Source organism: Nerophis lumbriciformis, linkage group LG06 (genome assembly GCF_033978685.3).
Source record: "Nerophis lumbriciformis linkage group LG06, RoL_Nlum_v2.1, whole genome shotgun sequence".
In the NCBI taxonomy this organism is placed as follows: Eukaryota; Metazoa; Chordata; class Actinopteri; order Syngnathiformes; family Syngnathidae; genus Nerophis; species Nerophis lumbriciformis.
Genome location: NC_084553.2, coordinates 30,308,451 through 30,323,450, shown reverse-complemented (window position 1 = coordinate 30,323,450; position 15,000 = coordinate 30,308,451). Strand labels below are relative to the sequence as shown.

General features: G+C 38.3%; 1 protein-coding gene across 1 annotated transcript in view; it reads right to left on the bottom strand.

The window, feature by feature from the left end:
- Window positions 1-15,000, bottom strand: part of adam10a (ADAM metallopeptidase domain 10a) — a 30,233-nt gene that overhangs the window by 467 nt on the left and 14,766 nt on the right. Inside the window, exons 4-17 of the mRNA XM_061964084.1 lie at window positions 10,964-11,082; window positions 10,406-10,564; window positions 7,335-7,435; window positions 6,944-7,102; window positions 6,159-6,251; window positions 5,834-6,017; window positions 4,478-4,641; window positions 4,211-4,385; window positions 3,956-4,106; window positions 3,247-3,430; window positions 3,063-3,174; window positions 2,754-2,974; window positions 2,514-2,640; window positions 1-1,673 (exon numbers count right to left, since the gene is read on the bottom strand). The exon at window positions 1-1,673 is cut by the window's left edge and continues 467 nt beyond it. Coding sequence (XP_061820068.1) covers window positions 1,570-1,673; window positions 2,514-2,640; window positions 2,754-2,974; window positions 3,063-3,174; window positions 3,247-3,430; window positions 3,956-4,106; window positions 4,211-4,385; window positions 4,478-4,641; window positions 5,834-6,017; window positions 6,159-6,251; window positions 6,944-7,102; window positions 7,335-7,435; window positions 10,406-10,564; window positions 10,964-11,082 — 2,053 coding nt within the window. The 3' untranslated portion in view covers window positions 1-1,569. The remainder of the gene's footprint in view (window positions 1,674-2,513; window positions 2,641-2,753; window positions 2,975-3,062; window positions 3,175-3,246; window positions 3,431-3,955; window positions 4,107-4,210; window positions 4,386-4,477; window positions 4,642-5,833; window positions 6,018-6,158; window positions 6,252-6,943; window positions 7,103-7,334; window positions 7,436-10,405; window positions 10,565-10,963; window positions 11,083-15,000) is intronic.

Genomic DNA, 15,000 nt, shown 5'->3' with positions numbered 1-15,000 from the left:
ATCACGGGGGAGCTGGAGCCTGTCCCAGCTGCACTCGGGCGGGAAGCGTGGTACACCCTGGACAAGTCACCACCTCATCGCAGGGCCAACACAGACAACATTCACTCACGTTCACACATTAAATACCATTAAATATGCCCCGCATTGCCCATTCTAAACTTACTTATCCATAAAGCTTTCTGGAGGCACCATTTAGGAAATTACTTAACCATCCTTGTTTTATTAATCCTGAGAGAAACAATCATCATTAAGAGAACTGTACAAGCTGAAAGAATAAAGGCAATACATTAGAAAAAGTTTTTGTTTTTATGGCTTTACATTTAGAACCTTGTAAAATAACAATGGCAGCAAAAGTGTTTTGATTGGCGGTAAAATTTAAATGTACTGTAAGAATATTTCAAGTGATGGGCCTTAAGGTAAGCTGCCAGCGTCCTCTGGTATAAAACAAAAAACAGCCCAGTAAAAAAATGTAACGATCAAGATCACATAACAGAGCTCGGTGAACTTCTCTTCTGGCTCTCAAGAGCACAAAGGGTGCTGTCCAGTGACGACGATTCAGTTGTAACGTGAGTTCTACCTCACATGTAGGCATGGATAAGTCAGTTTAATAATAATAATGACAATAATAATACATCTTATGTATGGAGCCCTTTTCAAAAACTCAAAAGATGCTTTGCAGGGTAAAAAATGTAAGACAAGTGCGAAAACAGAACAAATGCGGTTTAAAAATACATACAGAAAGCAAGATTAAAATGTTGTGATGTGATGTATTACTAAATGTGAAAGATTCAAAAAGTTTTGAGTTAAAAGCAGTGTGGAACAGGTGTTTTTTTAAGTTAGTATCAAAGGTAGTAGTGTCAGCAGTTGTCACGGATGTGTGGGAAAATCAAGTTCCACAGGAAAGGTGCGGCAACAGAGGGCTTTGCACCCCCCCAGGTCCGCTGCTTAGTGTCCTTGTAAGTCCTTGTCCTTGACGTTTCTTCACAGAAAGAGGTGTAGGGTAGAGCAAGTCTTGGGGTAAGAGGGGGCCTAGTTTACTGTAAAGGATGACTCCAAGGTTCCGCCGGTGGGGTGTGGGTGAAAGGGTAGTATTATTTAAGGAGAGTCGGAACTTTTGCTATAGAGGTGAGGGAATTTGGACCTATTATGAATGACAAATTTGGTACATTTCAGTTTAAGGAAATTTGTCAGAATGACAGTTTAGAGGGTAGAATGAGTCTGAGGGTTGATGCATTTTGTGGATATGTCGAGTTGAATATCATCGGTATAACAGTGAATTGGAGACCATGGCTATGAACAATCTGAGTGAGGGTGAGGAGGTGGAGGATGAAGAGGTGAGGACAAAGTGCCGAGCACTGCGGGACGCCTTGCGACAAAGGGGCAGTAGAGGAGGACTAGTCATATAAAAAGATGAACGGTTTCCGGTCTGTGAGATAAGATGTCAGCCAGATGAGGGCTTCATTCGTAAATTGACTTTAGACACTATTCATTTGCTTTTGGCAACTCAAGTGCTTCCAGTGTAGGCGCTAGTAATTAGCAAGTGACGACTTGTCATATGCTCCCAGTCTCTCAATACCTAATTTCACCCATTTGATAGTTTTCCCTTTGGTGCCGAAAGTTCACCGGCATGCCTTGTGAGTTGCTCTGTTGGTGCCGTCTTCTCTTCAGGGTACCTACAAGGCAACAACAGATCAAACTTTTGTTTTAGCAACAGTCGAATGCTAGCATAAACTCATTTTGCATACACTGAATTTTGACTTTGAGTTCACTTTAACACTTCACTGCTCTTTGGGTACACATGTATCATTAATTTTTTTGCATTTTGCCAGTTTCAATTTCAAGTTCAGTCTTTAAGGCGTGGAGTATGCTCCTGTTTTGAAAGACCAGTGTACGCTAGGCCGGCTCACTCAACATCCTGCAAACCTTCTTGCAAAAAACCTAACCTCATGCTAAGGCACTGGGACCATAAAGGCTGCGAGTTGTCGGTGTTTTTAATGGTTTCTTGTAGACTCATTTGTGAACTCCTCTGATTTCAGATCAACATTTGCAATATAAGTGTTGTAACAAAGTGACTACTTCCAGCTCCAAGAGTTGAAGTTGCTCACTGAGTTGACATCATGTGGAGAACTTATAAAATGTGTTCATGGTTGGCAGGTCTTTAAGTTTGATTTCTAAAAAGCTAAATAATGTTTTGGGGGATCTAAATGTGCCAGCATGAGACCACTCGCTGTTGTTCTCAGAGCCCGAGATGGTTCATATGGTTCTTACACTTCAGCAATGTACTTTGGCATGATTTGTACACTAGTAGTGGTTTTAAAGTTGATTATCTGAGTGACAGGATGTAATTCTAAGGTTGTGCTCAGCTGATTCCAAACACTTCAGCAATGTACTTTGGCATGATTTGTACACTAGTAGTGGTTTTAAAGTTGATTATCTGAGTGACAGGATGTAATTCTAAGGTTGTGCTCAGCTGATTCCAATAGGTAGATATGCACTGTCTGTATTGTGTGTACCTGGTAGTGGCCTTGGAGGAGGCAGTTTTGGGTTGCTGCTTGGAGTGTGCACACTGCAAACCTTGATGAAGCCAGCCATTACCAATATAAGCGCGATGCACATCAAAAGCACTGCCCACCAGTGATCCTTGACAAGAGATATATAAAATGATATTCACTTACACACTCCAGTCAAATATAGGATATCATTACCTGCAGTGCAGATCTGCATGAATGTGTTAATCTATTTTAGACACTCACCACTATCCACTCGGCAATTGTTTCATACAGTTCTAAATTGAATATGGCATTCTTAAGCCTCGCCAGAGGCCCATCAGCATCCACCAGGCGGCACCTCATGAACACATCACAGTAGCCCCTAAAGTTATCGCACGGTGAGCCGGGCTGGAGATTTATGACCTTTTTGTTGAAAAACGCGGCCCATTTTTCCGAGCCCGAGCTGCTACAGGTGCTGGGGTTCACTGGCGACAGAAAGACAAGAAGTGAGTTCTTACAATGATGGGAGCCGTGCATTCTAAACGCTAGCGACTTTTGCAGCCTGTCACCCACTTTTCTCCATGCAGCATACGTGACAGAGTTCAGCCGCCTCATTCTTGCTATTTTCACTGGCACAGGTGCAAACTTCAAGACCGTACTTCTCACAAATGGAACCACTGCAGACCTGCATCAAACAAGTAAATTGCAGAAGTATAAAGCATGAAACAAATTACAAGTGAAACTGAAGCTAACTTACCCCATTGAGACAGACTTGTGTTTCTTCATTGCAAGAGGTGAGGTTGTCCTTTGATTGAGAAGTAGGACACCCAGCAATCAAACCGTTGCACGTTCCAATGTTGGCACACTCAGACTCCTTTCTACACATTTCTGATGAGTCTTTAAAAGAGCACTCCTCCGTGCAGCATGGGCCTTGGCTTGGACTGCAGGAAAGAAATCAAATATTATTCACATATTTCAGAAACATAGTGGGCATCACAGTTATGTGACAGTGTAACACAGTAACTACACAACAGTAAATTTAAGAACTATTTATGTCCTTGTTCCTGGCTTTTCCAAAAACTAATTTGTTTGAAAACATGTTTGTCTTTTGACCAATCTATGCATTGCAGTGCATCAAGCTTCACCTTTTGTGCTATATATAGATTAACTTTTTTGATTGCCTTTACAAATATGGAAATTACATTGAAATAACAGCTAATTGGATGGCTTGAAAAGATTCACTCTACCTTCTTATTGAATACAGAATTCATTTTCTTCTATTCAGACATGGTTTTAGGTATAGTATTGTTTTTACCTTGACATGTTTCAACTTGAAACAAGTCAAGGTAAACAAAGATTACATCACTACACCTACAGCTTGTCTAAATAGAATAAACACAAAGTATGGCCAATTGGATTATATAGACAGGGATATAAGTATATACAATAAACAGAATACATCTAACCTGCAGTTCTTTCCAGGTTGGAGTTTGCACCTGGTGCCGTCCGGTTCGTTGGCATCATAGCAGCAGGGATCTTTGCACTGATCATTGTAGCCGCAGTCACATTGTTCTCCCTCTTCCACAAGTCTATTGCCACAGATGGGTTGTCCAGATACTGTACATTTACATAGATACACACAATTGAATCACAACTGGAATCCATACCTTGCATAACATAACTTACTAAGCAGGACTAAAAAGTTAAAATGCAGAATTTACCAACAAAACAGATGTCCTTCTTCTTTACCAGAACAGCACTCATATTTCGGATGCTGCAGTCTGAAAACTTGTTATTGTTGGGCTTGTCTCCGGAAGTGGCGCTTGAATACATGATGTAATTGCCCGCTTCTTTATCTCTGGATACTCCAGGGGTGCACTCAGTCCCGGAGTCATGCTGTGAGTGCATACACATGTTTTGAAAAGTTAAATGTGAAAAGCAACGTTCAGAGGTGCATAATTTTCAATGGTTAATGAGATAGAACTTACAGGAGAGCCAAAGTTGTGGCCAACCTCATGGGCGAAAGTGATGTGAGACACCTTTAGAGGGACGTGTGAGGCATAGTTCTTCACTGTGATAATGCCAGTGTTCAGGGACCTCCTCCTCCCATCAGAGTAGGTTCTACTCTTCTCACAAATGCCTCCAGAGCTTGCTGTGGTCAGAGTGTATTATTGATTGACAAAGGCCATATGCTGCCATTGGCTGCTTAGAGGCCAAAATGCTAGGTCACTACCAAACTAAAGCTAAAATAACAAACAAAGTACAATTTGTTCTCGAATCCAAGTCAAAGCTTGTAGAATTTTTAATCAACAAAATAAATAATATTTAGTCAAACATTTTGATAGAACTTTACAAACATCTTTAACAAAAGGCAGCGTGTGTATTTACGTTTTTCAGCAGAGGGCAGCATTGAGTCGCCAAAGATGAATGAATACAAAGCAGGTTATCTTTCAACATAAGGGGTTCGGTGTTTTTTTAATAGTAAATGTCTTAAATGAACGAATATTTTTTTCAAAACAATGCAACTCTCTCAGCCTGTTGTAATAGAGAAGTTAACATGATGGGTATAATTTTCAGTAGTGCAGAAAATGTTATTAGGGAGCAACATCAGAAATAGCATTCAGAACGAGACACTTAAGCGCTTAAAACATTAGCAAAGTGTATTTCATCTCACTGTAGTCCATTTATGTACACAATGTGGTTCTCAGGTCTGTAAATGTAAAGAAATCTTCCACCAGCATTGATTTTTTAAAGAAAGTAACAGTTTTGTATCAACCGAGCATTACTATATATTTTTTTTCTATTATGGTCTGCTTTACTTGTTTTTACCATGCAATAATGATTACACAATTTTGAGTTTCCCACCTTGTAGGTGTTTTTTTTAGCTGAAACAATATTGTTAAACACAGAAATACTTGCACTAAGTTATCCTGCATTCTTCTCCAAGAGTTTAGCATTACTAACGGGATGGAATTGGGGGTTAAATCACCAAAGATGATTCCCGGGCGCAGCACTGCTGCTGCCCACTGCTCCCCTCACCTCCCAGGGGGTGATCAAGGGGATGGTTCAAATGCAGAGGACGAATTTCACCACATCTAGTGTGTGTGTGACAATCATTGGTACTTTAACTTTAACTTAACTAAAAGTACATTATTACTTTTTACTGGATTGTGAAGATGTGCCCAATGAAGTGTCTGTAAAGTGTCCGTAAAAATAATCTTTCCATTAAATTATTAAATTAAAAGTAAAAGCAAATGAGATGCTTTGTTCAGGATGGTGTGTGGTTACTTCCCGTTTTAAGTACGACACAGAAAGTTACTGATACAGGGCTTTGTGTGACCAACCTGCAGGTGAGGCGACCCAAGCCAAACCAAGGACGCCTTCGTCAAAGTCCCTGTCAGTGAAGACGTAGGCAAGGCAATAGTCATCGTGATTCTGTTCAGAGTTCAGCTCTAAAAACTTTTCCACTCCGATGTTGGCAAAACGAAAAGGATTGGTAATGTCTTTCACGTTTTCTGTGGTGTTTATCTAAGGGGTAACAGATCAATCAGAGAGGAAGGTGAAGGTTCTCACACAAAGATAACCTGCCATTGGCTAAAATATCAATATATTGATTATAAACGTCTTGCATACGAAGACTCAGAATAGATTTGAAAACATCAAACTCACCCTAACTCTTTTCACCATGAAGCCAATGTCTCGAATGCCCAAGAAGTTTGTGGCTTTGTAAATGGAGTCAGCAGCCTTAACGTGGCTGGAGATCTGTAGCCAAAGTCAAGGTTTGGATTATTGCTCATTCAAGTATAGGGCATCAAGAGCCAATGTTGTACACTAGTATATATTGTATATCCTAAATTCCTCCAAAGTAGTGAGCGAGTGATTAAAAGTGTGTTCACACACTGGCAGATTAGATGGCAGTTTGAGAACCGTGTACCACTGATGACAGAAAGCCTTTCTGAACACAGCACCAACGTGGATTGGCACGGTAGGACCACGGATCTTCCTGAAGGCGGCGGAATCCTGCACCCTTTACTCCGCATAAACTAGTCCTACGGTGTGAGACCATGATGATTCTGTGTTTATCGCCACCCTCTCCGTGTTCACATTGTGACGTTTTAGGACCAAATGTGACTAACACATTATGGCGGTGTTAACAGTTTTATCATGGATCTAGTGTTGCAAACAGAGGCTGCTGTTCTTTACACAGTGAAAGGTGTTTTAAACAAGATCCATTTCAAACCACCAAGACCGCCACAAAACATTTAACACGTATACATTTTTTCCATTTTTTTCTGAGAGTTTATGACGGATGAGTGACAACCAATCAAGGTTTGTGTACGAAGTTAACACGGTCTTTGATGGAGCATGGCGAATTGGCATGAACGGCCATCTAAACCAGCAATGTGTGAACGCCCCTTTTGGAACACTAATTATTTTTGTGTGTGTGATGGTACCTGTGCCAGGACAGCCTCTCGACTGCCGTAGTACTCGTGGAAAAAGTGATCGGTCTGAATAAATAATAGGCAAATATTTTTGTCTTTTTCCGTTGCCCTCTTCTTCCTTAAAATCACAGGACCATTGGTGGGCTCCTCTTTTAATGTGCTCACCACCCTCTGCATAAATAAACAGCATCAGTTGAACATAAAAATAAGCATAAACATAAAATCAGCATAAGGATAATTGAAAAAAGGAAAATTATGTTTTGCATACACAAATCATCAACACACAATACACACAGTATAGGGTACACGAGTGAGACAGTTTGTAGACGAATAAAGATTTATTTAATAATCAGGTGGCATTTAACTGAGAGAAGAAGGGCTTTGCAGTGATGTTGGCACTTACTTTGGCAGGCTCATCTCCTGCAGTTGTCTGATACTTCCTCATGCTCTCAAACACAGAGTGGTCAGCACAGCCTCCACCAGAGCCATATTTATGAGGATAAGCTGATAGAAAACAAGTACATGATTTTGGCTATCAAATACTGTGCTATCAGTTTCTAAGGAAGAGGAGGCAGTGATCTGGGAGATGTCACGCAAGGGAAAGTCCTCAATCAAAAGCATAACCCCCAAGGGCTTGTCTCACCACAAACCAACAAATCTATTTCTCAAAACTTCACAAAGCAGTAAAAGATCCACCTTTACCACTAAAGTACTTAGTGACAAACTTGTCTTCAGGCTAGCACAAACTGCATTAATCCTGCTTGTGTGACGAATGGAACTGTGAAGCGCCACTGTGCCAGCATGATGAGCTCCTCAGCAAAGAAAAGCCAGAATCACAGAGAAAATTGATCTGCGCGTAAGTGCAAGGCTTAATTTGCAAACACAATCTGTGCGTATTAGCACTGCACTTGTCAGCAATTACAATTAGAAACACATTGAAAATATGGTTCTGAACTAGCGGTGCAACAATTCGCCATTTAGTGTTCCTGGCACTGACCAAACAACAAAGATTCTTTGTTTTTATCAGCTATTTGCTTTGCTTTGAAATAGACAAAACTTCAAAACAGTTATAATTTTTGTAACAGCCCAATGAGCAACACAGTTATAGTATAAATAAATATTTATGAAGAAGTATTGTAGTTTTAGATTTTCTTAAGCTGTATTTAGAAAGCCGATGACTAGAGCCGCTGAATACGTGTACGCTTCATAATCCGATTCGTTGACTAATCGCTAAGATAGTTGATGACAAGTCAACTATCAAAATAATGCTAGTTGAAACCCTACCCTCAAGGCTACTTACCTACACATGGAGTGCACATGGTGTTTAAAAATATGTGAATGTACACTTTAGCAGTATATTTTCTGGTAAATAATTTTAATGGACTGGACCTGGATTTTCCTTGCTATCACACTAATGAATAGCGCCGTGCGATATGAATATAAAAATAAATATGTCGTTATCGGTAATTTTATATCCAAATAAATATATATCACTAAATAGTATTTTTTCTTAAAATTCTAAATATATTACACACATGAAATGAATGCCAATGTTGCTTATATTTTATATATAACAAGAAGTAGACAAAAAACTAAAAGAAAAATATTTTTAATATCAGCACTTATTTCGACATTGTTTACTAGGCCACATGAATTTAGAGATTGAATCTGTCATTTCTCTGTGTCTGCGGGACTGCTTATCATACAAGCTAAATTTGGACGACTACGTCAAAATCTTTGGTGTTTTTCTTTTTATCACATCGTGATTTTGAGGTAATGTTAGTACTTTGTCGCATTTTAACAATGTCTCTGTACTTAATGTAGTGTCTTCAAGTGATAGAAAAGAACAGATGTGTTCAAGTAGCTATCACCAGCTCAGCGGCGGCATGTTTTACAGATTGGCCTACCAATTTTTTTGTTTGACGTCTTGACTTTCTTAATTAAAATTAAATAGGCACCATTTCCTCTTCAGGTCTTGTTGATTCAACCAGTGTGTTTTGCATCCTTGCTACATTGTTGACATCCATGCTCCCGCCGGCTCTCACCATAAAGTTTTTCAAGTGACATAAATACTGCCCCAAAGTAGCAGCATTGCTGCAGTTATATTAGCCAGTCAAGATGTTAAAATTACTATACAAACAATAGTTATATCATACAATAACATTTTAATGTCATGCTACAATATATATCATAATATTGAACAGAACATGTCTTAGAATTATTGTAATTATTACAATGGGAAACATTGAAATAAACAGTTGAGTTAGTTGGCAACATAACTCAAAAGGTTATGGGTTGATTTTCATGAAAACTTTAGAAAATGTCTGAAATAGGATAAGGAACACAACCTGTTTGAATTTTGGGCCTCATCCAGTTTATTTCTATTGTTACCTTGCGAGTGTTCACTAAATTTCTTCCATTCCACTATACATGGTTTAAAAAGGTATTGACGTATTTTCATCTAACTGTGAGGAAATGTCTGAAATGTGATAAGGAGCAAGTCATTTACATTTTGGGGCTGATCCAAATCACTTCAACATTATTTACAAGCTACTACTGTGTAGCGTCCCTGCCTCCACCCACAGAGACAAAGACATTGGATATCTGACAGGAGGTTTCACTACCTCCACCCACAGAGACAAAGTACCTCCACCCACAGAGACAAAGACATTGGATGTCTGACAGGAGGTTTCACTACATTTCTGTTCTCCGCTATAGATTGGCTCAAAAAGTCATGGTCGTATTTTGATTAATCTTTCAGGAAATGTCAGAAATGGGATACAAAACAAGAGAGATATGGATTACAATCTGGATTTAAGCATATTGGGACGTCAGCACTCCAAATACTTTTCGAGGTTGCATTGCCAATGTCATAAAAGGAATTGAAAAGTTGAACTGAACTATGAGGCTGCAGAGTACATGGCTGAAGACAAGATGCATTAATCCCAAATCCATCCTCTAATACCCCTCATAAAGCTCAGTTTGCAAACTACAATACAGTATAAGGATGGGGAAATGGCGCTTCTATTAGCATAGAGAGACAGTTCATGACATGAGTGGATAGCGTTGCCATGAATAGAGTTATCAGGTCACAAAAACATTTCCCAGAATACCAAAATAGTTGATTGGCTTGAATGTAATTTGCAAATATATTGACAGTCTCCCTATAATCCTATTATTAAACCAACATGGATCAGGTTATTCACCTTTGAAATAACAGCCTGCTGAGACAGGGTGGGGCTGTGGGTTCACTACTATCTGTGATTTTTTTATTTTAATGTTTATCATGTTTACCCTCTTATAATCTACTTGACTTTTACCTATTTATTTGTAGTTTTAACATTATATGGCCGTTAGAGAAGATAATGTAGCTCTTTGAATAGCTCTAAAAATGCATTTCAAGCAATTTCTATAAAAATGCCCCATTAAACTCTTGTATCTCATACCGTCAGAAAAACGGAATCATATACTTACTGATGTCATCCTCATGATAGATAATGGAGTGGAAGGGCACATTGTTCTCCTTAAGGTACCTTTCGGAGGGTTCAACAAAATATGTTCCTTGTTGGGTTTTAATGAAGCCCTCGAAGCGCCCTTCAATCACAGAACCATGGGTCAGCGTGTCCTTTTCCCCTTAAAAACAAAATACACTAAATGATCCAGAGTTAAGATAACATTTTACAACGGATATACTGTTCTTGGCTGAACCTCAAATCATTGCAGCAGACATGATGGTTTCATAGAGACATTATTTACAGTAAACACCTAAAAAGCAACGTTTTATATCATCCTGCACTACAGCAGAGATAACCTGACGATAAATGTGGTAATAAAACACACAAAAAAGGCATTTATTTTATGTGTGATTCACACGCACGCAAGTACACAAGACAAAGAGGTGGTCTGGGTAATTTTAACTCTGCAGGAGACAAGACAGCGGGAAGTCGTCCTGAAGTGAAGTCGATCAAAAATGTAAGAAGTTGCTCAAAGTGCTGTGATATAATGTAATACTGTATGACAAAGGAAACGTACCCAAGAGCTCGCCACTGTAGATATGTGACGTATCAATGGGTGCTTCCTCTCCTGACACCTCAATTTCGAGATCTGGAGAAAATACCGAAGTGTCTCTCCTCATCCGCAGGTTGAAATGCCTGAATGTAGAATATAAGTTGAATATACTAACAAATAAAACAATCAAAATACAAAGCAGCAAACAATATGGCTTATTAATTTTAATTGAGTGTACAATTCGGTTTAAAACCAGTCAAAATGTTTCTAGGGTCAAGGCACCTTAAAAAAATATCCAAACGAAATGTCCAAGGTTTTGAGATATTTAAAATGTGCCAGGAAAATATTCCCATCTGATAAAGGATAAGGAGAACTTTTGATACTGAATGCATACTGAATACTGTACATATCACATATCGAGATGGTAATCTTTTATATGATTAACGAAAGGTCGAATGCAGGTCACAAGTTTAGGCGTCGGGAGACGTTTAGACGATTTATTTTCCCAAAATATTATCAGGGACATACAATTGCAATTGATTACCTAATGGGGAATATCCCTTCATAGCAAACGCCCATACATGCAAAGTTTCCGCCCGCACTTAGTGTCCGGATGCAAACATCCCCTGCAAAGTATGATTATTTCCTTGCCATCTTTGACGGTGGCAATTCATCAAACCATTTTCCTAAAAAATTCCAGTGAAAATGGATCTACGACAAAAACTTTCCTACCTGGTGACTAATACATCATATACACAAGTACAAACATTTCGAACCAGCCGTCTGCAACAATATTCAGTAACTGGTCAGTATTCTATTTTAAGGGTGAAAAGTACATTTGGAGGAAATGTTCTTTCTTTTAAAGGAAATGTGTTAGCTTTTGCCCAAAATGTAATGACATTTGCAACTGGTTTGGACTCTTCGCATTTAAACTTCATCTTCAAAAGAACACCAAAGAAAATAGAAAACATTGTCCTGGAAATTTAAAAAAATGCAATATATGAAGGGGGGTTGCTATGGCAAATGCAAGGACTCAACTCATGACAATTTTATCATCAAAATGTTAACATATGGTATATAGCTGTTCAGTATTGTAGTGTTCAGTATTGTAGTGTTCAATACAAATATGTCACAAGGATAACCACAAGACCATTTCTGCAGAGTCAGTGTTCAGTTTTCATAATCCTCTCTGTAAATCACAAGAAAGCATGCATCACATGAGGTGCACATGAGTCCTCAGCTTACCCAAACCTCCAGCAATGCAGTGACTACTCAACCAGGCATCATTACCCAGATTGTAGCAGACAACCAGCTGGAGAAAATACTCATCTGATAAACTCCCCATGTGTGCAATGAAATGTCTCAGTTTTTTGGAAAGGTAGTGTAAAGAATACCCTGCCATGATTTCCATAAACCTAAAGCTGCTGTGTGCACTGCACTTCTTTTGAGGTTTGTATTGTAAGTGAAAGATGGCACATTGATCTTAGATGTTTTACATACAGTACAAGCTTCTACAAAGAGAAGCGAAAATATTAAACATGATAAGCTGTAGAAAATGGGATGGATAAAAAAAAAAGAATGCGTAATGCAGAATTCACTTAGCGAACCAATGCATTTGTAATAAAACCATTTTTATATTTATTTTACAATGAAGTAAACATGGCTGTGAAAAGAAATCAAAATAATGAGGCTGTGTTTCTCTCTTCTACTCACACAAGCATCTGACTGATGAATTATTCAGATAAAAGACAATTGCTGAAACCACAAACATTTGACATTCAGACTGCTATGAATAAAATAACTACATCCAGTCAGGAGGCTAAGACTCAGTGACTACATTAAACTCTACAGTAAAAGCTGCTGTTTATAGACACCACCATACAGTGAAGATGTGTTCTGTATGTCTGTAAACATTAGGCACACTAGCAATCAATTGTTACACCATAAAAAATGAAAAATCATTTAATATGGCCAATCAACAGTTTAAGTTACATAGTGCTGCACAGTACATACACAGTCTTTGTCAGACAGTCTTTGTCAGGGGTCCCCAAACTACAGCTCGCGGGCCGGATTCGTACAACATTAATAGGTACACCTCCACACTCGCCAATTGATTCAGAGACCACATGAAAAAAAAGAGTACCGGTACATGAAAAAAGCTGTTTTAGCAGCATTTATGTCACTGCATTTTTTGTGTACATCCCACGATTAGATGAAAATAATACTTTAACTTACCTTTTTAGTGTTTTCTCATGGCTTGAAGCAGAGACTGAGAGCTTGAATCAATGTCTAAATAAGTGGCACCTAGTGGTGCCATCATGACATAGCCAGACTGCAAAACTGACTAGAAGTATCCAAAACTGTGTGCAGGCTCACACCAAAATGCATGAACTTTATGATTTGATGATTTGGTATTGTTTAACACAATAATCCAATATTGTAACAATACTTATAAGTCAGAACAGACAACATTCATCATCGTGCCCCTTTAACAAGTTTGGTAAATACTCTGAGAAAACACTCTTATTCATGTCATTATTTGATTCCGCCACTAAAATGCATGTGTGCACACATGGACAAGAAAGCTTTTTAGGCTTAAAAGAAAAGTCAGAACAACACAAATAAACAGAAAATTTGTGCTACAAGGGAGTGCAGGCTTTAATCAAATGTAAAGTTATTGTCTAACTGTTTCGGCCCTGCGATGAGGTGACGACTTGTCCAGGGTGTACCCCAGCTTCTGCGCCCGAGTGCAGCTGGGATGGGCTCCCACACCTCCCGCGACCCCAAGAGGGACAAGCGATAGAAAATGGATGGATGGTCGTTTCCTTTAGACCAGAGATTCTCAAACAACATATTTTCAAGGTGTGGCAGTAATAAAAATGTGATGGCGGTCCGCCACATTCAATTACATTAAGGGGAAACTTGACATACATATAAGACGTGGTCAAAAGGGTACATACACTTGTCAAGAACATAATGTCATGGCTGTCTTGAGTTTCCAAAATTTCTACAACTATTATTTTTTTGTGATAGTGTTTGTCACAAAAAACATTCATGAAATGTGGTTCTTTTATGAATTTATTATGGGTCTACTGAAAATGTGACCAAATCTGCTGGGTCAAAAGTATACATACAGCAATGTTAATATTTGGTTAGATGTGCCTTGGCAAGTTTCACTGCAATAAGTCGCTTTTGGTAGAACGTCCACAAACTTCTGGCAAGCTTCTGGTTGAATTTTTGACCACTACTCTTGACAAAATTGATGCAATTCAGCTAAATTTGTTGGTTTTCTGACATGGACTTGTTTCTTCAGCATTGTCCACACATTTAAGTCAGGACTTTGGGAAGGCCATTCTAAAACCTTAATTCTAGGCTGATTTAGCCATTCCTTTACCACTTTTGACGTGTGTTTGGGGTCATTGTCCTGTTGGAACACCCAACTGCGCCCAAGACCCAACCTCCGGGCTGATGATTTTAGCCTGTCCTGAAGAATTTGGAGGTAATCCTCCTCTTTCATTTTTCCATTTACAGCACCAGTTCCATTAGCAGCAAAACAGGCCCAGAGCATAATACTACCACCACCATGCTTAAAGATAGACATGGTGTTCCAGGGATTAAAGGCCTCACCTTTTCATATTTCATATATATATATATATATATATGTATATATATATATATATATATACACACACATACATATATATATATATACACATACATATATATATATATATATATATATACACACATTATATATATATATATTATATATATATAAATACATATATATATATATATATATACATATATATATATATATATATATATATATATATATATATATATATATATATATATATACTGTATATAGACAGATAGACAGATAGATAGATAGATAGATAGATAGATAGATAGATAGATAGATAGATAGATAGATAGATAGATAGATAGATAGATAGATTGATTGCAGATAGATAGATATACATATACAATGACCCTATTCAGCACTAATCTCTACTAATTTACAATAATCTACATTGTGTTGACGATTGACATTGTAG